The sequence below is a fragment of the Sorex fumeus genome, unplaced genomic scaffold (genome assembly GCF_029834395.1).
Source record: "Sorex fumeus unplaced genomic scaffold, SorFum_2.1 ptg000097l, whole genome shotgun sequence".
Lineage (NCBI taxonomy): Eukaryota > Metazoa > Chordata > Mammalia > Eulipotyphla > Soricidae > Sorex > Sorex fumeus.
Window position 1 is genome coordinate 1,049,040 of NW_026606154.1, and position 25,288 is coordinate 1,074,327.

A 25,288-nucleotide genomic window follows, 5' to 3' on the forward strand; every position below is an offset into this window, starting at 1 on the left:
GGAGTGTCTATTCCCGGCACTTTACTGTCTTCAGAGGGAAGGTAGCCAATAAGGAGGCTATAACCAACGGGTGCTGTGGGCCTGCACGAGCACAGAACGCAGCTGTGAGGTTTTCTCCGAGCAGGGACCATTCCTTCTCTCTGGGATCTTCCTTCCCTGGATCCCCCATGAGGAAATACGTAAAGACCACAAATGTGGAGCAGGAAAACCCAAACCCCTCAATCCCCACACCCCGGTGGGTCAGTGCTCAGCCAAAGACAACCACAGCAAAGGCGGCAGCTGCAGGGCAGGACACACCTGTCTGGTGGGCCTGAGAAGCAGATTCGGACATGCTTGCCAGCTGCCAGCAGGGAAGCCAGGGATGGAAAGCAGATAAAGTTGGGCCGACTGACTTTTCACTATGGGTCGTCTTCCTTGAATATATGACAAGAACAAGAAAATCTGATGGCTGAAAATTTTCTTTTTTACTCCACTTCCTTCTTAGCCCTTACCCACTCTGCAGTTTTTGAACATGCCATCTTTTTCATAAACATTAACCCTTCCTCTTTCCAGCCTGCTTAGCCCCTCCTTACCTTTCTAGTCTTAGTCACCTCTCCCAAGAAGTCCTCCGTGAGTGCCTGCTGCTTCTCACATTTAAAAGTATTCTTCCTTCCTAACTCAACAAAGCATTGTAGCTTACTCCTAACTGGAGTAAGGACCCTTTCTGAACAGGAGTACTTTTTATATAGCCTCAATACCTCGTAGGAAAGCAGGCCCAGCCTAAGTATTCATTACATGCTTCTTGTTGGGATGAATAAACAAACGCAGAGGGTAGGGTATCTGGAAGGCATTCAATAATCTGGAAGGCATTCAAGAATCAAGGAAAACCTCTCCCGGTAGCCGGATGAAGGTTAATTTAAAGTGTCTGGGTGTAGATTATTCTGGTTCTTCCATTTATGAACTAGTCACTTGGAGTGCCTCTATAAAAATTGCCAAACTTCTTTCAGGGCTTCCGTTTCTTTAACTGAATTATTTGTTAAACTGATTAACAAACTGAATAAGTGAGGGCAATAAAACCAAATGCTCCCAAAGACTTGTCCTAAGAATTGAAATAAAACAATGCATGTAAAACACTAAGCACTAATTCTCACACATAAGAAGCTTGAATAGTTCGATACCATCACCGCTATTTATAAGTGGATTTTCCTGAATCAAAAAAAAATCAGTTTCAGGGGCAGAGAGACGGTACAGCAGGTAAGGAACTTGCCTTGCACACAGCCAAGTTGGGTGTTTGATCTCAGACACCCAACATGGTCCCCTGAGCCACCAGGAGTAATCCCTGAATGCAGAGCCAGGAATAAATCTGAAGCACCACCAGGAGTGGTGCAAAAACAAAACAGGACCATTAGATGCCCATTCTGCTTATCTTCATAGCATCAAACTTCAACTAATTTTTGCTTCCTCCCCTTTGGAGAAATGCTTTTGTAGCAGGTTCGGACGAATTAACTGATGGCATGTGGCTTGGATAATTTAGGATGAGGGAAGGGACTTTCAGCCTCACACTGGGATTTAGTGAACAACTTTGTAAAGGCAGGAATAAAACGGCAACTAAGGCGAAAGTGAACCAGCATGACTGTGCTCCCCAGCTCCTTGCAAGTAGGTTAAATGAGTGTCCTAAATCTCTCGGCCTGGTAATAACCACTGCATCAGCAAGCCTCCTCTTGGCTCGCATGTCTCTGCATCCCACAGGGGTGATTGCAAAGGCATACAAGCATGGTGACTGGAAGCAGCCTTTTCCAGAGAGAAAGAGGCAAACTCATATGTAGAAATGAAGCCAAGCTTCTGGGAGCGTGAGAGGGAAGAAGGGAGAAAGGGGAAGATGGCTCTTCCCAGAGCAAAGAGAAGTCACCTGTTGCCATAGTCGATTTTGGATGTGACTTTCTGCTTCAGTTCCTTCAGTTCATCCTTGGGCAATGTTCCTGAGAGGAGCTGGGACCGCCACTCCATCAGGTCATACATCATGGACTGCACCTGCAGGAATCGCTCCTTTTTGCTGGCCTAGGAGAGAGGAAACAATCTACAACTGATGGGCATCAATTTGGTGAAAAGTCGGACAAAAAGGCTCAAGAGCTAAGATGTTTGAGCATCTCTCCTGCCCCTACTCTACTAGAAGCAGTTAGGTGGTGGTCAAAGACACTGACATATTCCCTCCCCCTGGGCCAACAGGGTTTCCCACAGTGAAAGTCATTATCTCACAATGACTTTTTGATTAAAAATAAAGAGTGACATCTAACGCTTACCTGAAAAGACACTTGCTGAGCAGGAATAGCACAAACATCTCCATGTAAGTTCCAGAGGTCAAGCTCAGGCCCTTTGAGGCTGAGAACCACGCTCGAGGGACCATACGGGGTGCCAGGGATCAAGCCTGGGTCAACTGCATGCAAAGCAAGTGCCCAGCCCTCAAAGTTACATTTTTTATGGAAAAAAAAGTGGCCACCAGCTCAGAGCTTTTGGTAGATACGATAATTTAATAACACTGTCTTGTTTTTCTTATATTTATCTGAATAAGTTCTAATTGTGCCAAATAGTTTTTTACTTTTCCCTTGGGAAGCATAATATGATATAAATTTTTAAAAATCCATATATTTGGAATTGTCCTCAAGTTCTTGGCACAGAGATCCTAAAAATCTTGAAATTTTCCTGAAAATTAAAAGTGCCTTTGCCTATACCTAAGAACTCTTTTACTACACCTAAGTACAATAAGCTAATTAGGTGTCTCTTGGTTAGTCCCCTGAATCCCTGAACTAACTACCAAAGGAACCAATCAGAGGCCAAGGCTCATATCTTGTATGAGGAAGAACTAAGGCTCAATCCCTAGCATCATTTATGGTACTCCAAGCACAGAGTGCCAGGAGTAAGCCCCAAATACAGACAAGAATGGCCCCCAAAAAAATAAAAATGAAGGGATCAATTAGGTAGTTAGAGGATTGGAAATTAGTCTTACTCCCCTCACATTCCCCAACCCCAACAAGGGGAGAGAAATGAGCAAGAGACCGGGTCTGTCCAGCAATGACCTGTGATTTGATCCATTGTGCCTATATAAGCACCTCTCACATGAGGTTTCCCAGATGGCATATTGATTGCTAGGAGGTGGTGCACCAACAGAAGGCATAGAATTTCTATGCCTCGATTCCTCTGCATCTCTCCGCTATTTGGTTATTCTGGAATTGTGTGCTGAAATTATAGAACCTGAAAGGCAGGTGGTAAGGAATGGTGGGAACCTCTGAATTTGTATTATGTTTGGACAGAAGTACTAGCAGCCTGGGGATCTGAGACTTGCTCCTGGCATCTGGAGTGAGGATTTTATAGGAATCCATCCATAACCTATGGATTCTGACCCAACTGTCTGAGTAGTCGGAGTTAGAAGTAAGTCAGTATTGTATGAGATCCAGTTAGCATTGGAGAACTGTAGAACTAGTAACATACCATGCTATAAAGTTCCTTTTGTAACTTTTAAAATTTATTACAGAGGAAGCAAATTTAGGTATTAGACAAATATTTCACACGTTCAATAGAGATATGGTAAGAATCATGAAATTCATACTAGAATTTAAGTATCTCTCTACTAGGAGAGAAAAGTCCTAAAAGGAAAATTTCTAAAATACCAAACTTACATGGCACATGTGATACGGTGTAAGAGGGGCAATGAAGAAGAAATATCAATTTTAATCTCAATTCTTCTACTGAGCCCCCGAACATTCCTAACATACCTTTGGGTAAATCTAGAGAACTCAATGTTCTAATCCTAAATATTATGAACGTCTACTGGGAATTGTCGTTTCTGGCATTAAAGGTAAGCCTACAAGAACAGGCATATACCAGCAGGTGTGCCCAGTGCTGTAACAAGCATGCAATAAGCTTTGGCTGACATTTTCAATCTCCATGTAATGGTTTTCTTAGCTAATTGCTTTAATTAGACTCTTTAGAAGCATCAGAGGGGGATTTAAAAATTAGACTTGCCTCAATGCAGAAAAATACACACAAAGGGCACTCTTTGTTTTTCCAGGGTCAAAGCTTCTTCAAAGAATTGAGGACAAAGCCATTAGTTAATTAATATGTAAGAACAGTATCTCTCAAAGTGTTTAAGTCGACCACCCAATAAGAATCCTCTGAGTCAAACAAAAATGATGATTAGTAGGCAAACTCCACAGAAGGGAGCTTTACTTTTTAGTATCTCTCAAGGTGATTCTTGAGCATACTCATGTTTGACAGACTTTCGCACTGGTTCAAAATCAGAAGGGCCACTCGGTCTCTGTTTAGGACCGCTCCATCATGAGCTCACTGTGTGACTTTTAGAAAGTCACCAAACTTCTCTGGAACCCGATGCCCTCAAACACAACACTGTTTGTTCTACTGGAGTCAACTTCACCACCCCGGCCAAGGATAAATCGCAAATTTGAAGGTCAAGGTGCTTCCAGTCCAGGCGGTAGGGTTGTGAGTCTTACCACATAGAGTTGCTTCCAGATGCTGCCCCATTCCCAAAGTGTTGTTGTCACTTCTTGAGCCAGGGGAATTTCTGCAGGGATGATGTTCTCAATATTTCTATTTTAGGTGGGAGAGAAAATGGTGTGAAATTGAGACCCAGGTGCTAATTTGATAAAATTCTGGCAAGTTTGCATTCTACCAAAGCTACAGAGAGGGACTCTGCTGGCCTGAGACTGAACTACTTCCAATAGCCACACCAATTACATTATGCAAATACAGAGGGCTTCCCTGCTTCCTGGAGTGGGACCTGCATGCTCATTATCTGAAATAAATTCACTTTAATAGAGCCTAAGGTAGCTGCCAGCAAAAAGTTTGATTCTCCAAACTTACTAATATCCCCTCAGAATCAGATATGAACGCAAATCAATTTGGATTAGATTTCCCATGCAGTGAAGGAAAGGAATTACACAAATAAGCACAGGCTGGTGAAGATGGATCGGCTAAGCACGTTTCACATCTGCCAGCTCATATTTTCAAAGCAAACAGGACAGAGGCATCTGTGAGCCACTGGAGAGTCAAGTCTGGTGACGAACAGCAAATACCTTCTTTTCTCAACTATCACTTCTTTGATGTGGATGAAGGATTTAGGGAAAATGCCCTGTGGGAAACAGAACAAAAGTGAATAAGCAGAAGGAAAAGACTACAAAAAATAAAATAATAAAATAAAATGACATCCCTGTAGAAATAACTGACCCCAGGGTTCATGGTTTTCCTCAAACCTATTGAGGAGAGATAGTACAGGGGTTAAGGCTCTTGTCTTGCACACAGCCAACTCTGTTTTGATCCCCAGTACCACATATGGTTCCTGGGAGTGATCCCTAAATACAGACCAAGGAATATGTCCTGAACACTGTGAAGTATGACCTTAAAAAACAAAAACAAAAAAAAACAAAACACAAAACCTAAAATCAAAATCCCCTGAGTGGTAAAACCAAACCTTTTTTAGAAAAAGGGATTGCTCCCAAGCAGTTCTCTGGAGGCCTGAGGGCCCCATTGGCACTTTTTTTTTATACGCCAGGAGAAAAATATGGAACGCTTCACGAATTTGAGTGTCATCCTTGCGCAGGGGTCATGCTAATCTTCTCTGTATCATTCCAATTTTAGTATATGTGCTGCGGAAGCGAGCACCCCATTGGCACTTCTAAGTCAACTGGGCTGTGGTTGACTGTGAGGGCCTGAGAATGAGATGCTGCTTGGGTCTGTGGGGCCTGGGATGATGCGGGATAACCTGGAAGTGCTGGGGATCTCCAGAGCTACATCCTGAGATACTAGTGGACCATGTGGCACCAGTGATCAAATCCAGGTCAGATACTTGCTTGGCTTATGCCCTAACCACTGTACTATCCCCTGTACTCCAAACACTGAGCTCCAAAAGAAATATCGCAGTTAGACAGAAACAGAGGCTGCAATCTTATTCCACGTGTTTGGGTTTAGTTCCCATTAGGTTTCTATAAATGTTTGGGGTCCCACTAAAACTCTAGATTTCTTTTCTTATTTTTTTTAATTAAAAAAAATTAAAAAACAGAATCACTGTGAGATGGACCCTTCCAAAGCTGTTGATGGTTTCAGTCATACAGTATTTCAACACTCATCCCTCCACCAGTGTACATTTCCCAGCATCAGTGTCCCTAGTTTCCCTCCCATCACCACCATCCTCCCCCCACCCCCCACCAACCTGCCTCTATGGCAGGTGCTTTTCTTCTCTTTCTCTTCTTTCTTTCTCTTCTTTCTTTCTCTTTCTTTCTTTCTTTCTTTCTTTCTTTCTTTCTTTCTTTCTCTAGATTTCTTTTCATAGGCATTCTCTCATATGGGCAACAAGGAGGCAAGAGAGTGGTTCAAAGTGGCCCCACCAATTCCAGAAAATAAGGCACTTGTGTAGTCATGAAAAGCTGGACAGTCAGGTGCTAAAGCAGCACCACCTACGGATGCACTTGAGTTAGCTGGATGCAAGACCTATTTCTCCCTGGATTTATTTTATTGATCTAGAGAGCAGAATTGGTTCATGCTTCCCAAAACCAGCATATCAGGGAAGAAGAAATGATCTTTTTCTAATTATATTTTACTAACGATGGCCAAGTTAGTAAGAGAAATAGATCAATTATTTGGGAATCCCTTCATGAATTCAACCAACATGTAACTGGGGCACCAAGATCAATCAGGAGACGAGCAGGTGCCTACTGTCATGGAGACTGTTGCATAGTCAAGGGTGGTGAATCCTCAGAGATGGATCCTGACTTTTCTCTTAGGTTGGAGTCGTAGGTGAGGAAACGCTGAATGCCTCCAAATAACCGTAACGGAAGTCAGTAGAAGACCGATTTCAGATTAAAAATGTGCAATACCATCAGGGCTCCAGGAGCAAGAAGAAAAGAATCATATGTAATGGACATGTCAGAAAAAAAGTATCAGAGAGAAGACAACTCAGGAGTTCACCCTTAAAAACTAAGGGAAAGGGGGTGTGCTCTGGGGCAGAGGGAAGACATAGCTGGGGCAGAAAGAGGAAAGCACAGGGCACAGTGAGGAGGAAAAGGATCGGTCTGTTATGCAGGGTCATGTGAAGACACCAAGTATTATGCCAATAAAACAAATCGATCTTACCTGTAACATTTTGTGCTTTATGAGGTATCCCCTATACCAGTCTGTAAAGAGAAAACAAAGAAAGGTCTCTCATCTATTCTTATAAGTCTGTTGGGTTTTTATTGTCAGCCCTTTTCTCTACCCGCCTGAGCACATGTGTTCAGATGCATGTTTTTAACCCGTCTAAGGGATATAAGCAAGGCTTAGAGATTTTGGCAATGATCATAAAATAACAACAATTCAAACAGCACAAAAGGTATCTAAAACGTGATTTGCAAAAGTTTGTCACCACAAAACACACATTTATGGATAGGTAAAATAGATTTTTCTTTCTGCAAGAATATCAAAAATGATTCAATTAACAGAAATCCAAATTGTACACAGTCCTCTGACAAAATGAGCCTCAGCGTAGCAAGTATTGATGACTATAATGAGCCCACTGGCCTTTGAAATGATTCAAGTACAGCCAAGTACTGGCATTTGTCATCTTTGTAAATAAAAAGCGTCTGTCGGGAGCCTCATTAGCAAGCCCTCATTATTGGGCTGACAGATTGTTGTTGAAATTTGTTCTCAACAGACATACGTGCAAGGCCCCAAATAAACAACTTGAAATGCAAAGTCACCCCTTGCAGTCATGAGCTAGCTAGTGGACCAACTCCTAAAGAAAGCTTCAGAGCGCTAAAAGCAAAAGGGCCTAAAGTTAATTCTCTTACAAAAATTATTTTATTTTATTTGAAGTTGGGGCTGGGAGGGTCATACCCAGGTTGGGGAACATGTGCAGTGGGAACTGGTCCTAATAGTTCTCAAGGAACCAGACAGTGCTGGGTATGAAACCTGGATCCCCTGCAAGCACAGAATGCACTCCAGGCCTTTGAGATATCTCCCCGCCTATTTTGAGTGACTTTATTTTTAGAGACAGAGAGAGGAAGAAGAGAAACAAAAAAGGAAGGAGAGGCAGGGAAACAGAACAAAAGGAAAGAAGGTTGGAAAGAAGAAATCTTGGATTTGAAATAAAGTGCCATTCTTATATATGAACTGAGTTTCATATAATGAAGCCTTTTTGGGGAGGAGGAGTTCATCATTTTTATTGCGATATTACAATTTGCAATGTCACTGTCACTGTCCTCCCATTGTTCATCGATTTGCTCGAGTGGGCCCAGTAACGTCTCCATTGTGACAATTGTTATTGTGTTTGTCATATCGAATACGTCACGGAGAGCTTGCCAGGCTCTGCCGTGCGGGCGAGATACTCTCAGTAGCTTGCCGGGCTCTCCGAGAGGGGCAGAGGAATCAAACTTGGTTCGGCCATGTTGGCGGCTTACAAGGCAAACACCCTACCTGCTGTGCTATTGCTCCACTATTAATTATACTTTTCATGCATACATTATTCCAATACCATGTCCATAACCAAAGTGACCACTTCCCTCAACCGGCGTCCCAAGGACCTCTTGAAACCACCCCCACCCCTACCTCAGGCAAGCTCAGTTATAGGCAAAATCTCCAGTTCTGATACCTTTGGTCATTTTCTGTTCCCTTAATAAAGCCTTTTAAGCAACCAGGTCACACAGCTAGTGAGTGGCAGCATCAGGATTTTAACATAACCTTGAAAGTTTACCAATTCTCAGAAGTTTGGCTCAGTCCTGAGCAATGAAGTAATATACATTCACCAACTTAGAAAGAGTTCCAGATATTTTCAAGAGAAGAGAAAGTCCCACAATGGTATGCACAATATAGTCTCATTTTTGGAAAACAACAGGGGTCTTATGTTACAAGGCAAAAGCCAGGCTGGAAAGATAGTATAGAGGGTAAGGCGCTTTCCTTGCATATGGCCCACCCGGGTTCAATCCCCAGTACTGTATACAGTCCCCTGAGCACCACCATGAGTGATCCCTGGGTACAGACCAGGAGTAAACATTAGCATTGCCAGGTGCAGCCCCAAAACACACACACACACACACACACACACACACACATGCACACACACACAGAGCGAGCGAGAGAAAGAGAAGAGAGAGAGAGAGCAAAGCAAAAATCTCTGTAACAAACTCTTCTCCAATCCTTTCCTTTTGTTTTATTTGACCAGTAAGTAAAAATTCAAAAGTTCTTGGAAACTTCTGTCTCTAAAAGTTCTTAGAAACCACTGTCTCTAAATCCCATTTTCTTCCCCGCTAAGAATGGGTATCTTGGTCTGGAAAGCATGTGTCAGGAATGGAACTTTTCCTGTTGTTTCAAAAAGGGAGACTCGGGTGCGAATAGTTGAGGACAAGCAGATATTCTCTCTGGATTGCTTAAAAAGAAGAGTTTACATTTATGTAATATAAAATAACATAACATGAGACTGACATCCAAGGAGAGTAGACACAAGGGCCAGGAAGAGTGCACTATAGTTGGAAGCCTGTCTAATGAGCTGGGGGAGAAAGCTGCTGGAATACAGAAAGGATCACTAAGACAATGATAGTTGGAGGAATCGTTTGGGATGGGAGATGTGTGTTGAAATAGATAAAGGAACAAGCATGATAACCTCTCAGTATCTGTATTGAAAACCATAATGCTTAAAAGGAAAGAGAGAGAGAGTATGAGGAAAATTGACTTTCATGGAGGCAGGACCAGGACCAGCCACCACCATGCTGAGACCACTCTCCGCACATATGAAGGTACTGGCAGAGGGACAAAGCCACGCAGGTTCCGGGGCCGAGATCTCCAAGCCTACTTGGTTTGAGGCCGAGCATCCTCCACCCAGATCCTCCAAATTCCAGTAGGCGGGGGTCACACCCACCAAATGGCCCCCTGGCGCCGTGTAATCCCATCAACGGCCAAGACTCAGAGACTATAAAAACTAGCTCCCAAAACCGCGCGGCCGCGAATGCGACATCTTATTATGACATCTTATTATCTCATTCCTACTTTGGACAAACTGGCAGGCTACCGAATGTAGCCTGCCCACATGGCAGAGTCTGGCAAACTCCCTGTGGCATACCCAATATGCCAAATACCAGTAACAATGATGGGTCTCATTCTCCTAAAGAGCCTTGAATATAATTTCAGGGCTAGGATGAAAGAGAAGTTACTGGGGCCTGCTCGAGGCAATTGACGAATAACAGGATGATTTGTGATTTGTGGAGGCAGGAGGAGGGTTGGAAATTGGGGGGAGGGGTATACTGGGACATTGGTGGTGGAGAATGTACACTGGTGGAGGGATGAGTGTTTGATCATTGTATGATTGATACTCAAACATGAAAGCTTGTAACTATCTCACGGTGATTCAATAAAAATAAATAAATAAAAAGAAGAGTTAAACCACTCTAATTGGGCTTTCTCCCCAAAGAAATCCCCCACCACAGTCTATGTGATCAGGAGAGAGAAGAGAGAGAAAGAGCAGGAAAAGGAGGGGCAGAGAGATTAGGAAGGGACAGAAATCTTTGGAGGAAGAAATTTGCTTTAGGAAGGTATTATATAGCCTCTCTGCTTCAATATCAAATCAAAGTTTGAGAGGCAGGAGTATGGTTCAGAAAATCTGCTCAGAAATATTATGGTCACCTGGAATCTCATACCCAAGCTGCATGGTTTTTCATGCAGGAGACGAACTCAACTTTGATTTTATTTGATCAGGGACGACAGAGAATTGGAAAGAGTACCCCAAGCCCTCTCCTGCCTCTGACCTTGTCTGAAACGTGGAAAGGGAAGAACGAAAGGTGCATTAAAATGGATGTGGGATTGAAGTCTTTTTTTTTTTGCAATGTCTTTAAATATCAGAAAAGATGTCAAACAAGCAAAAATAAAGAACATGACTGGAAAAATGGCATTGCTTTTTCAGTTTTATCCCCTTCCATGAAGAATTCCCATGCTCAATAAACATTTACATGTATTATCACATGGAAAATCAGGATAAAAAATGTTTATACTGCCTCTAGGCAGAATAAGCTATCCAAGTAATATGATACAAAGAAGGAAATAAGCATTAAGATGTCTCAGGTCTAGCAACAGGTACCCCTTCTGAATTCTTGGTGTTTTTAATCACAACAATACTTTACTGGGGCTGGGATAAAGGACAATGGTTAAGGTACATATTTAGTATGAACCCAACCCAGGTTTAATCCCAGATATAGCAAATCCCTGCAGCATGTCCAAGTGCAGCCCTGGAGGTCTTGGGCACCATCACGGTGGCCCAAGTAATCCTCAGCACCACATTCTCAGGCCTTTGATGTAACAGGCCCAGCCTAGTTGTCCAGTAGTCACAACTGATGCCCTGGCTTTCTTGCAAATTGCGTGGGAAACCTCCTCCACCATGCATCCCACACCAGTTATCCCTAACCAAAGTCACGAGCAAGCCTAAAGCACTGCCTGGTGTGCCACAAAACAAAACAAAACAATTTTCATCAAAGTAAATAAAAATGTTTGAGCTCTCAGGTAAAAAAAAAAAAAAACTGCTTCGTGTCTAAAGTTCCAGGTCAGATTTCTGGTTTTCCCATTCATAGGAATGAATTTAGTATGTAGACAAGGAAGTGTTGCCTCACCAAGTCCAGACAATTAGAAAAGTGACTTCCAGGTTCCTTGGGCAGCAAAATGCAAAAGACAAATGGATGCCAGTCTGAATAGACCTCTGTAACAAAGGGTGGAGGTAGCGGGAAATATGGAATGCAGTCAAATATGGCATTAGACAGTTTCTCTGTTTTCTCATTCATCCTCAGAACAAGTCCGGGCATAACAAATTCAGAGCAGTAGTACGACCCATTTCACAGATAACAAAACCAAAACCTATCTACACAAGATCATTCAAGTTATGAATAGCGGAACAGGAATTAATTTTCTGATTCAAAATACCAGAATCTCCCCACTTTTTTCACCTTTATTTAGGGGAAAGGAAATTTATTGAAAAATACAAAGAATAAAATAGTTCTACTACTACTACCCAGAATTAATAATTTTTACAGTATTGGAATATATACTTTGAATCTTCATAACCATAGGTCCAAACTGTTATGTCCTATGTATGTATGTATGTATGTATGTATGTATGTATATATATACTCTATACTAAGCATAACAGTGTGTGTATATATAATACATATATATAATGATAATTATCCTGAATACCATTACCCAGAAAAAGGAAAACATTATCAGTTTTTCTTCTTTCTTTTTTTTTTTGTCACACCCAGAGATGTTCAGGGCTTACTTCTAGCTCTGTGCTCAGGGATCACTCCTGGTGGACTTGGGAATCATATGGGGTTCTGGGGATCAAAACTGGGTCATCTGCAAGGAAAGCAACCTGTCTGCTATACCCAACCTTTCTTATCAACTTTTTTATCTTTACATAAATAGATAAAATACAATTTTAAATGTTCTCATAAAAATTATAATGTAGATCCTATGTATCTAAAAATCTCAGGTTTAGCCTTGCCCATATTTAGAAGAAGAAACAGAAATCAAGTAAAACTGAAGAAGATGTTACTTTTCAATTAAATATTTTTCTTCACAAGAAAGAAACTCCTCTAAAGTAGCTATGAAAGCATTAAAATATTGCCAGTTATGGTTTTTTGATTACATGTTTTACTTTCAGTTAATATGGACCGAACTTCTGTTTTGAGAATGACATAACCTATTCTCTCCTATTCCTCTCCCACTTCTCAGACCTATTAGACTTTATTTTCCACATTGTCCAGTTTCTTAGCAATTGGGGGGACACAAACACCAGAGATTTTTTTTTAAAATAGTGCTGGATATCAAATCCAGAGTATCACACATGCAAGTTAAGTGCTTTACTACTGAGCTACATTCCCAGCCCTAAGACATTAAGACGGTTAAGACTAATTTTAATACATCCATCCATTTGTATTCTATTTTTCCTTTTATCACAGCTTGTAATTGATTCAAAAGTAATTTAATTGAGAGTCCTTTTGTACTCTATAGTCACAATTTTTCCTTTTATCACAGCCTTTTAGTTGATTCAAAATTAATTTAATTTAAAATTGATTCATCTCTCAATTGGTTTGATTTTGTTTTTCAACTAATTTCTCGAAAGAGGATATAAGGAACAAATCTAAGTTCTTTTAATCATATCACTTTGACTGATTCCTTTTTTGCTAATACTTTGATTTTCACAATATATTTCAGCGTAATCATTTTTTTCCATTAAAATACTGGGCATATATCCTATCGGCAAAGCAAACACACTAGTAGGCTAATCTCAGAACTGTTAGCCATCAAAGGTCTTCTGGGCAACTTTAGGATTCCCTGGTTTTTCAGTGAGAAAAATATAAAGGTATATGCATTATAAATCATAAAAATCTGCATACCTGGGGCTGGAGTGATAGTGTAACGGGTAAGGCATTTGTCTTGCATGTGGCAGACCCAGGTTCGAATCCCAGAATCTCATATGAGCACCGCCAGGAGTAATTCCTGAGTGCAAAGCCAGGAATAACACCTGAGCATCGCCGGGTGTGACCCAAAAAGCAAAAAAAAAAAAAAATCTGCATACCTATGTGCTAGCTATCTAGAATAATTCTAAGAGACTTTTGAGCATTGTATTTTCAATGTATTCATAATTTGGTAACCAGTTATCAAATTAATATATCCAGTTCTTTCCAGAAAGGTATGGTATCTATTTATTTCAAGTACACATTAAAAATAAGACCAATAAAAGATTTAAAAGCTGAAAACCAGGAACCAAGAGGTTAGTAGCAAGAATATAGATTATCCCAAATTAATACAGTGGGTATGAGTCAGCCAGCAGTGCCTCTATGAAGACTGGGCGGCAGGCAAGAAAAAACCACTGTAAGCATCTGCCTATAAGCAACCTGTGTGTCAGTTTACTGCTCTCAAGCTCTCTCCAAGGAAACTGAATGAAGAGAAGAGGAAACTTATTTTAATTTCAAAATACAGGACACTAAAAATATTTACTGAGGCATTTCCAACTGTCCTGACCAGCAACGGGTAAAGAAAAGAATAGAGGTCTATGCCGAGGGGATGGAGAGAACAGCCCCCAGCCTACTGTGACCTTGGGGGTCTTAGGTGCCCTCTCTGCACCAGGAAAGGCCTGTTTCTCAGAACTCACAGTCATCAGCATCAAAGAGACACAGTGAAGTGTCTTGCTGTGCTGAATTTTGGTTCTTTCTTTGCCCGTGGCAGACCACCATACACAGAGTAGAAGCAGGTTTGCACCAGACAGACAGGTTTGTAACTGGAGGTGGAAGGCGGGGTGAATAACACAGGGTGTTTGGCATCACATCCCTCCTGGGTCTCTCACTGTCACAAAGTTTGTTAAAAGGCCCAAAAAGGGCCTCTAGCTTGCTGAGGGGAGTGAGAACTATGGCATGGATCAGGCAGGGAGAAAGAGCACTTATGTAGAGCTGGGAGTAAGAGCAAGTTTCTAAAGCCTGAATGTGTCTGCCTTCTTTTACAATGTCATTGACCCTATTTAAGAAGTATATTAGAAAAGTGTCACAGGCCAGTCAGCCCTCTGACAATGGCCAGCAGAGAACACAACGCACATCAAACCACCCTGGTAGGTCTTTCCTACTAAGCATAAATTCTACAACTAATAAAACACTACTTTTGGGTAAATGTTGATTACCAGTATTGGCAAAATATATTTCAACAATCCACACACCATTAGCCATTCTGAAAAAAGGGCCAGAGATGCTGGCATGCACGGCAGTTGTCACAACACTGGGTGTCTGGCATCACCCAAACTGGCGTTTGGCCAAGTGTCACCAGCACCCAAAGGTCCCCAGACCCAGGACTCACCTCCACAGGTCTCCTGTATCCGCACCACATCGCCAATCTGCAGGGAGAGCTGGCAGGCACTGCTGCCCTGGAAGTTGTAGATGGCTGTGGAATGCAAGAGAGGCAGCGGGTGAGCCTTCCACCACTCCTTCCTGCCCTCCCAGCCTCAAGTCTAGCACACCAGTGTGGCTCCCGTGGACTAAACTGATCCGGAAATCCAGCCCTCATCTAAAGGCCTCCACTCACCACCGAGGCCGAAGTCGTTCTAGAACAAGTCTGAGTGAAAGAAATGATTAGATCATCTTCCATGGGTCATGCTTTTACTGAATACCAGATGTCCTACTCACTGCAACCTTATGAGGTCTAAACTGGGATTCTACGCTATAGAGGAAAAGACAGCAGCTCTGAAAGGTTAAGCAATATGACCAAAGTCATCGGGCTAGGAAGTGGGGAAAAAATTAATTTTGATAGTCTGAATAAGGACGATGGCCACTAGCTGTTTCCCATGACTCCATCCTGGTAACCAACAGCCTAACATGTCAACCTCTCCAGTACTCCAGCATTCACAACCTTCACTGTCTAAGGAAGCCATATCTGTCTTCTAACCAGGTCTAATCCACCTTTGTTCCTCTAGATAAAGATGCAATTCTTCAGCCTTTACCAAAATCAATCCTCTGGCCAGAGTTGTTCTTCCTTCATAAATTTCATCCTGTTTTCTTTTTTTTTTTTCTCAATTGAATCACCGTGAGATACAGTACAAAGCTGTTCGTGATTGGGTTTCAGTCATACAATGTTCCAATACCCATCTCTCCACCAGTGTACATTTCCTATCATCAATATCCCCAATTTCCCCTCATATCTCTTCTCTCTCTCTCCCTCTTTCTCTCCCTCCTTCCTTCTCTCCTTTCTTTCTCTCTCTATCTCTCTCTCCCCCCCCCCACGCTCCTCTCTCTCTGTGTTATGGTTTATAATACAGGTACTGAAAGGTTATCATGCTTGTTCCTTTACTTACTCTCAGCTTGCAGTTCTTATCCAGACTGATCATTTCCAACTACCATTGCTGTAGTGGTCTCTTCTCTATCCTAAACTACCCTCTCCCGCCTCTCCTACTCCCCCGCCACTTGGGGCAAGCTTCCAACTGCAGACCAGTCCTCCTGGCCCTTGTTTCTACTGTCCTTGGGTTTTAGTCTCATACGTGTTTTTATATCCCACAAATGAGTGCAATCATTCTATGTCTGTCCCTCTTCTTCTGACTCATTTCACTTAGTGTGTTTTCAAAGATGAAACACCACTGATCAAGCCGCTTTAAGCCAAGATAAACAAATGGGACTACATTGAACCAAGAAGCTTCTGCACTTCAAAAGAAACACTTACCAAGATACAAAGACAGCTCACAGAATTGGGAAAAAATATTTACCCAATACTTATCTGATAAGGGGTTAATATCAAAGATACGTAAGGCATCGGTATAATGTTGAAAAAAAAATACACATCCAATCCCGCCAAAACATGGGAAGAAGAAATGAACAGAAACTTCCTCAAAGAAGAAATACAAATTGCCAAAAGGCCCATGAAAAAGTACTCTACACTGCTGATCATCAGGGATATGTAAATCAAAACAACAATGAGATATCATCTCACACCACAGAAACCGGCACACATCAAAAAAGAACAAGAACAACCAGTGCTGGTGTGGATGTGGGGAGAAAGGGACTCACATTCATTGTTGGTGGGATGCCAATGGGTCCAGTCATTTTGGAAAAAAAATCCAAAAAATGGCATTCCACAAATAACTAGAAATTGAACTCCTAGATGACCCAGAAATACTATGTCTGTGAATATGCCCTGGGGACCCAAAAACACATAGCAGAAAAAAGATATACATTTCTATGTTCATACACCACTATTCATAAAAGTCAGAATCTGGAAACAACCTGAGTGTCAAAGAACAGATGACCGATTAAAAAAAAAACACTATGGTATATCTACACAATGGAATACTACACAGCTACCAGGAAAAATGAAGTCATGAAGTTCCCTCCCTGATTTCTTTAGGTAGCACTACCATTTACCAATTGTTGGTTGGATTCATTTGAATAGCCAATATTCAAAGATTCTGTCTTCCCATCGTCAGTTGCTAGGAAAAGGAATTTGCTATGAATGGGCCCAGAGTCGCCTCTGTGCTACCAAGAGTCGCCACTAAAGTTCAATCTCTTGAATATAAAATCATGCCAGGCCACTGCTGTGCTTAGGCTCTGCTGAGCATGATTTGTTAAGCGAGGACCAAGTCGCATTGTTAACCGCGATTCAGGATGCAACCCATCTCCAAAGGCTATGATAAAATCATCATGTTCATAGGGCTGGAGCCATAGTACAGCAGGTAGGACACTTGCCTTTCAGGTGGCTGACCATGGTTTAATCTCGAGCACCATATATTATCCCCCAAGCCCACCAGGAGTAAGCCCTGACCACAGAGCCAGGAGTAAGCCCTGAGCACCACTAGGTAGGCCCAAAACAACAACAACAACAACAAAACAAAAAAAAATAGACATTTTTAAAAATTATCTTCAGATGACTTCAAGAACAATACAGGATGCAATGAGTATGATTTGGGAAGGAACCCTTGGAGGATGGATAATATAAGGCTAGATGTCTTCATCATCTATAACTCAGCAAATACTAATAAGTAATTGCCCATGATGTGCCAAGAACATACTCTTCTGGTGAACATACAAGCCAATAAAAGAGTGGCAAATACAATATATATGATGGAAGCAGCAAGCGGGGCCTGGCAGAGAATAATACAGGACATCCATTTCCTGTATTATTCTTTCTCAAACAAGTCAAGAAAGTCCTCCAAGAGCAGATATATGAAGATATATGAAGAAATTACATAAGTAAGCTATGGAGGCAGCAGAAGGGCATTTTAGGAGGGAACAGCATATACAAAAGTCCTGAGGAAAAAAATAAACTTGGCATGCTCAGAAAGCATGAAAGAAACTGATGTGTATTGAGTAAGAAGAGGTGGGAAGAATAATACAAAAAGAGACTGGAGAGGCAGGGGCTTTGGGAAGTGTATAATTTATGTCCGCAAATTACTTTTCCTCCTTCTTATAGCCCAGTAGTATTTTACTACCTATACGGTAAATTTTTTTACCCATTTATTTGCCAGTGGACATCTAGGCTGCTATATGTAGGATGTTCATAAGAATGATCCTAGTAACACATGAACCCATATATTTTCCAGGTTTTGTCTTGTTGTAGTTCTTGGATACATACTCAGTAGCAGAGTAGTTGGATCATACGGTAGTCCCATTCTTAATTTTTTGAGAAATCTCCATACTATTTTCCATAGAGACTGAACCAACTGACACCTCCAATAACAGTATAAAAAGGCTCAGTTTGTTTCATATCCTCATCAACACTTTTCCTGTTATCCCAGCAGGTTTGTGGTAAGATAACTCAATGCACTTTTGATTTACATTTTCCTTAAAATCAGTGACAATGAATGTATTTGTATGCATCCTTTCTCCAATATAAGAATGACCTATTTCTTCCTTCCTCCCAGTCCTGGCCTCATTTCAAATCCAATCCCACACAGGGGGAATGACACAAACTGGACATACTCTAGTTGCTGGTGACTTTACTCAGACTCTCCACTCCTTACTCCTTTCTGCCCCACAGACCTGAGGACCTGCCTGCCATAGCTGCAGAGGCAGAAAGGTTTCTAACGGAAAAATACCTTTCATAATACGTTTGCTCTGGGCCACTGGCAAGCAAGACTGTGTTTTGTTCCTTGGCTCTCTCCTTCCTGATTTCTTACTCTTCCTCACTCTCTGCCCAGTTTAATCAGGTAAGAAGCTTGCACAGACTAGCTTTAGATGTCTGGGACAGAATTGGCATTCAATGTGAAAGCCTACATTCATTCCAAGGACTCATATCTTATAAAACGAAAGTAACCATTTAATTTATAAATGTATTTCTGTCTTTGCAAAAAAGCCTCGGTTCTCAAGTCTCCATTTGGGGAAAAGCAGACATTACTGGCAAAGGAAGTGGCTTTGCATACCAATACCCGATTCTGTTCAGTTTTCTAAATGACTAACAGGAAACTTTGAAGCGGAATGCCACTCAGGGCTCAAGTCAGATTGCTTATCTCTGAACCTCATTTGTTTCACATCCTCACCAACATTTGCTTCTGCACAAGAACAGGACATTTTCTTCTCCACTCTCTGCAGGCCTAACCACTCCCAGCTTTTGAGTGAGAGAGAAAATGCAAAAACAAAACAAAACAAAACAAAAACATGAGAAAGATAGAAGATAAAAAATTAGTGGAAAATGCTGGAATCTACACCCTGTTCCATCATGCTCATGCCCACCTACAGTAGATAGACAAGTAGGAGGACTCTACAGATGCCCAATCCAGCTTCCCCTTTCAGATGAAGCCCTCATGATCTGGAGACTACTGACAGAACCCAGGGGAGACTAGACCTCTCCCTGCATCAAAATGCCCAGGAACCATTGCAGCAATTGATTACTGGAAAGCTCACCAAAACGCTCAGACTGAGGACCAAAAGGTATTTCAAGCACCAGTGCCACCTAGGGCCACAGACTCCAATGAAAACTCAAACTGGAAGACCAAGGTAGGGAGATAGTAGGGGCAGATACAGTACACAGGTGGCACTTCCAACAACCCTGGAAATTAAATTCACTAATTAATCACAAACTTCACCTAGACATATCAAAGTGCCTTGGAAATCAGGAGTCCACATATAGAAAAGTAACAAGGCAAAAGTAAATACTACGGTGAGAGCAAACAGCTGAGACAAATGAGGGTGTGGTTTCTATGTTTGGTACAATATTAGCATAATTTGGTATAATATTATATAACAGTAGTATCTTTGGACTTATAAATAAGGAATCTGAGGCATGGGAAGGGTAGACATTTTATCCATCTGTTTAGACAAATAGATGGGGCTAGAGAGATAGCACAGCGGTAGGGCGTTTGCCTTGTGCTCAGCTGGCCTGGAAGAGCCAGGTTTGATTCCTCCGCCCCTCTCGGAGAACCCAGCAAGCTACCGAGAGTACCTCATCCTCAATATGCCAAACACAGTAACAACAAGTCTCACAATGGAGATGTTACTGGGCCCACTCAAGCAAATTGATGAATAATGGGAGGATAGTGTGCCAGATAATACAAAGAATAGATTCTGAAGGCTGGAACAATAATATGGCAGATAGGGTACTTGCCCTGTGCATGGCCAACCTGATTCAATCTCTGGCATCCCATATGGTCCCCTGAGCACCATCAGGAGTAATTACTGAGTGCAGAGTCAGGAGTAGTCCTGAGCATCGTTGGGTGTGGTCCCAACACCCACCTACCACTCGCCCCCACACACAAACACCTGCTCCCGCCCCAACCAAAAAGAAAGCTAGATCCAGAAGTCTGAATTCTAACCACTACACACATGACTTTTCCCTCCCTAATAGAAAACATTTATTGAACACATACTATGTAACAACTACAAATAGTACTTCAACAAACATTCATGTGAATGCCTACTCTGTGCTAGGCACTTTTATGGATACTGGGGTTGTTCTGATAAGTAACAGACAAGTAAAACTAATAAGTCAGACCAAAAAATCCCATGGTTTCACTTATAACAGCACACTTAATCATCAGCGTAACACCCCAAGATATGTCCATATAGGATGCAAGAAACTCAAATGAAGGCTACATACCTAGAAAACGGTACAATGTGGATCAGGATCTATAGCCCTTGCTGTCCCGACCTGACTATTACAGACGTCACAATTCAGAGTGTGAATGTGCGTATGTTCGCCTGTGTGTGTTTATTGACTACGGAATCCCTGCTGCTGAAAACAGCGCCTGGCTCGCAGTAGGAGTTCAATCAACAAGCGCTGAGCTTTAATAAATACTTGTTGAACAGAAGGGACAAGAACATGAAGGTCAAGTATGTCCCTCTGCTGGCTAAGCACTTTGCTTCCGTTCTTGAGATTACTTCAAGAGATGCTGACCCAGCTTGCCTACCGATTCTGATTGTAGCTATCAAGTGTTCTCTGACCCTTCAGGATGGATTTGTGCCTCATCTGGGCCCTGCCATTGCCAGCGTGTTTGAAAACAAAAGCTTCAGCAAATACCAAGTGTTAATAGAGTTTGGACAAGTAGCCTTATAAGAGGAACAAAACAATGCGGGTAAAGAATGTTATTGCCTGAAGCTCACGTCTTAGGTCCCTGAGCTGGGTTTTGGAGGATCTCCACTCCAGGGAGAAACAGAATTAACTGGCAGGACCATTTTGGATTCCGCTGAAATGTGCTGATTGAAACGTGCAAGCAGTTTGTTTCAAGTCTCTGGGCAAGATGTTGAAAGTGCCAACACGAAGGCAACATCCTGACATACTGCATCAGGGAAAGTAGTGACTGCCCTGCTGCAGCTGAAGTTTCTGGAAACAAGGCCAGAGCTCAAACTCAGTGCTAACCAGCAGTGACTGAGGCAGGGGAATCATAGCAAGAGGAACCAAGAAGGAGGAGGAGATGTTCTTTCACTGATCGGTAGAGAACAAAGAAATTACAATGTCTCCTGAATGCTTTCTACAGAGCAGATTCTGCCCCTACTTAATCCTGAGCACAGTTCTCATGCTGGGTAAAATTATTATCAGACCCATATTACAGGTGAGTAAACTGAGGTCATTATGTTAGGCCAAGAGAATAGCCTTGGGTGACATAGATAAGGAGTCAAATCAGGTATCTGTGGCTGCTGCACTACACTCACTGCCTCTCACTGGTGGATTTATATTTAGCGCCTACTCTATATCCAGCACATGAGGACTCCTGCTGGATCTTAAAATAACATGGTAGGTTGCATTCAACAAGAGGAAAGTTGGAGTTTTCATGAGTTCTCTGAAACAGTGGTTCTCTTTGATTCCTGGCACCGCATGGTTTCTTGAGCACTGCCTGGAGTAACCCCCCCTTCCCAGGCAGATTTAGTAGTAGCCTCCAAGCACCACCTGCTGTGGTTCAAAATTTAAAATAAATTAATGATTCTCAACTGGGGGCGGTTTTGCTCCTCTAAATATCTGGAGACATTTTTGGTTGTCACAATCTGGGTGGAGAAGAGTGGAGCTCCTAGGATCTGGCTAGTAGAGGTCAGTGATGTCATTAAGTAATGTCCAGGAAAGCCTCAAAACAAAGAAATATCCGATCCAATTATCAATATTATTGAGGCTGAGGGGCTGGAGCAATAGCACAGTGGGTAAGGCATTTGCCTTGCACACGGCCGAACCCGGGTTCGATTCCCAGCATCCCATAAGGTTCCCCGAGCACCACCAGGAGTAATTCCTGAGTGCATGAGCCAGGAGTAACCTCTGTGCATCATCGGGTGTGAACCAAAAAGCAAAAAAAAAATAGTATTGAGGCTGAACGAACAGATGCCATTGGGCTATGCTAGCACGCAACAGAGATGAATGGAGACGTTATTGGCACCTGCTCGAGTAAAAAGATGACTAACGGGGGATCAAGTAATCAAGTGATTGAGGTTGAAAGTCGTGTTTGAATACATTATGCTGGGATCCATCCCCTCCTCAATACTTCTGCAGAGAGATACACACATGAGTTGTAACAGAGCCTTTATGATAAAAACAGGGATTGGTTTCTCAGCCCTCTACCCCAATGCAGTGAATGTCTCTCTCTGCTTGATCCTGTATCAGAAAATTGGGGTGAAAGGAAATGGGTCCTGCTCTTCTTGAGCTTTGTGAAATCTAGTTGAAGAGACAAAATGGACACACAAGAAACTAGAAGGTATTTTTAAAACGGAAGTCTAAACTTTAGGTCATGACAGCTGTGTGCTCTCTGACTAGAAGGCAAGAGAGATCCCCTACAGAAAGTGGGAATGGAGTCAAAGAAAGGGAGGGGGAACAGAAGGGCTGGAATGAGAGCCCCTGGGCAAGTGGGCAGGGAGAGAAGGCAGTATGAGCAGAAAGGAGAGAGAGAAAATTAGCTTGACATGTCCACCATCCCAGGGAGGGACAGCAGGAATATATGAATGGGGTTTCGAGAGGGAAAACCGGGAAGGTTGGTGCTATGGCAAATGACAGAGATCTAGAGAGTTCGAGAAGAGTTCAACACTGTTTATTGCTATTCTTCTCTGGCAAGCTACCGAGAGTATTCGATATGCCAGACACAGTAACAACAAAGTCTCCAATGGAGACGTTACTGGGCCCGCTCGAGCAAATCGACGATCAACGGGAGGGCCTTCTCTCAATGAGTCTCTGCATTCTGACAGGGAAGAGACTCTGGAGAGATGAAGGAAGAAATGATGCAACGCCACTCATTTGAACCTTATGAGACTCCCAGAAATTAAAAACCTATACCTCTATTCACTCACAATTTCCTAACTCTGCTCACTCATCCATATGTTCACTATCTCGTCTATCCAAACACTCATCCATCTATCAGTCTTCCATCACCTACTTATCTATACATTTCTATCCACAAAACCATTCATCCATCCGTCTACCTACCACTTACTCATAAATGCAACCACCTCTTCACCTACTCATTCACCTACCCACTCCTTAGATAAACCTACTCACCCATTCACCTACCCATCCATTCACGCACTCATCCATATGCATACACATTTATTCACCCTACCCGACCATTCACTTATTCATCTGTCTACAATTCATCCATCCATCCATTTACCCACTTGTCCATCCACCTACCCATCCATATCTTTCCTATCAATAGCTAACCGAATACCCACCCTGGGCAAAGCAATCTCTTCTGGAAAAGAGCAAGAGATGTAGTCTTGCCATCCTGCAGTTTACACTTTATGGAGAAAATACATAACTGGATACAAGGATGCAATGAAATATAATGGTGATGGCTGAAGTACATCTAACCCTGACCTATGATTGGGGTGGAGGAGGCCATTAATAATACAGGTATTTTTTCTCAAGAAAAATAAAAAAAGAGAGATTATTTCTAGATTTAAAAACAACTGGAGCGATAGCACAGTGGGTAGGGAGTTCGCCTTACAAGCGGCCAACATGGCCGACCCGAGTTCGATTCCTCCGCCCCTCTCGGAGAGCCCGGCAAGCTACCGAGAGTATTCGATATGCCAGACACAGTAACAACAAAGTCTCCAATGGAGACGTTACTGGGCCCGCTCGAGCAAATCGACGATCAACGGGAGGGCCTTTACCTTTACCTTTCCTAAGAGCAGGAGCCATGATTTCTTTAAATGCTGCATTCCAATACATCATTTCACAATCATCATTTTAGCACAATTAGTTGATCTGAATAGACTGAAAATTGTTGTCTTATTTCTGAACATTCTCACCTTTAAGAATTCACACTTTGGGCAGAATACCTTGGCTAAATTCCATTAAATCAGTCTACTAAACAGTTACTAAGGATATTTTACCAGTGTCTTTAAGTCATGGCTTCCATGAACAGGCCTTGGTGAAACTGCAACACAAAACTGCATATATGTATCTTTTACTATCAGGCAAATTCAAATCAAAACAGTGTTGTATCAGCCTATGAGAATGAATACACCAAAAGGACAAGGCTGGGGGTGTGGCTCATGTCCTGCCAGTGGGTTTCACCCCTAGCACCAACAAGTGTGATTCTGAGCATCACCACCACAATCACCACCACAACAAAGGTCAGAGATGTTGGCTGGTGAGGTGCATAGGCAAAGGGGCCCCCCTACTTTGTTGGTGTAAATGTAAACCTGTGCAGCCTCTATGGAAAAAATGGTGTGGAGGTTCCAATAAAAGAAAAATAAAAAAGAAATTTCATATGGTCCAGAAATACCTCTGCTTGGTTTTATCCAAAGTATCTGAAAACACTAACTTAAAAGCCTATGTGCACCTTAATGTTCCAAACAGAAAAAAATCACAAGAGCCAAGACATGCAAACAACATAACATCCATCAATGGATAAATGGATTGAGAGGCTGTGGTATGTATACACATACATACATATATCTGTTTCTCTCATTTGAGAACTTCAGGAAAACAGAATATCTTTTGAGGATGGATATAAGATAACTTTTAAAAAGACTTAGGTTTCTATCCTTGGTACCTTTATCAGTTTAAAGAAGATAAAAGTACCCACTTTTCAGAGTGACTGTGAGGGTTAAATATGATTCCACAAATGTTTTGCCAATGTACCATGTTGAAAAAGGTTCAGGCGATATTATTATTTATGACACTGCAATATGCCACTTAGATCCGGGGTTTAACTAAGCAAGCCCTGTGGACAACCCATTCTTCCAGCTGCTCAGAGCAAAAACCTTGGATTTACACCATACTCCTCACTTACTCTCACCCCCATATCCAACTAGTAGGAAAATTTTATTTGTGCCACCTACAACAGAGATCTATGATATATATATATATATATATATATATATATATATACATACATCTTACCCCT

General features: G+C 42.1%; 1 protein-coding gene and 1 non-coding gene across 2 annotated transcripts in view; both read right to left on the minus strand.

Moving 5' to 3' along the window:
- The window catches only part of DOCK2 (dedicator of cytokinesis 2), a 394,798-nt gene that overhangs the window by 362,691 nt on the left and 6,819 nt on the right, over positions 1 to 25,288 (minus strand). Inside the window, exons 2-6 of the mRNA XM_056133087.1 lie at positions 14,845 to 14,928; positions 7,120 to 7,160; positions 5,067 to 5,122; positions 4,485 to 4,581; positions 1,889 to 2,037 (exon numbers count right to left, since the gene is read on the minus strand). Of these exons, the coding sequence (XP_055989062.1) occupies positions 1,889 to 2,037; positions 4,485 to 4,581; positions 5,067 to 5,122; positions 7,120 to 7,160; positions 14,845 to 14,928 (427 nt within the window). The remainder of the gene's footprint in view (positions 1 to 1,888; positions 2,038 to 4,484; positions 4,582 to 5,066; positions 5,123 to 7,119; positions 7,161 to 14,844; positions 14,929 to 25,288) is intronic.
- Positions 5,546 to 5,652, minus strand: LOC130041113 (U6 spliceosomal RNA). The gene has a single exon (XR_008795060.1). It is a non-coding gene; the product is annotated as a U6 spliceosomal RNA (small nuclear RNA).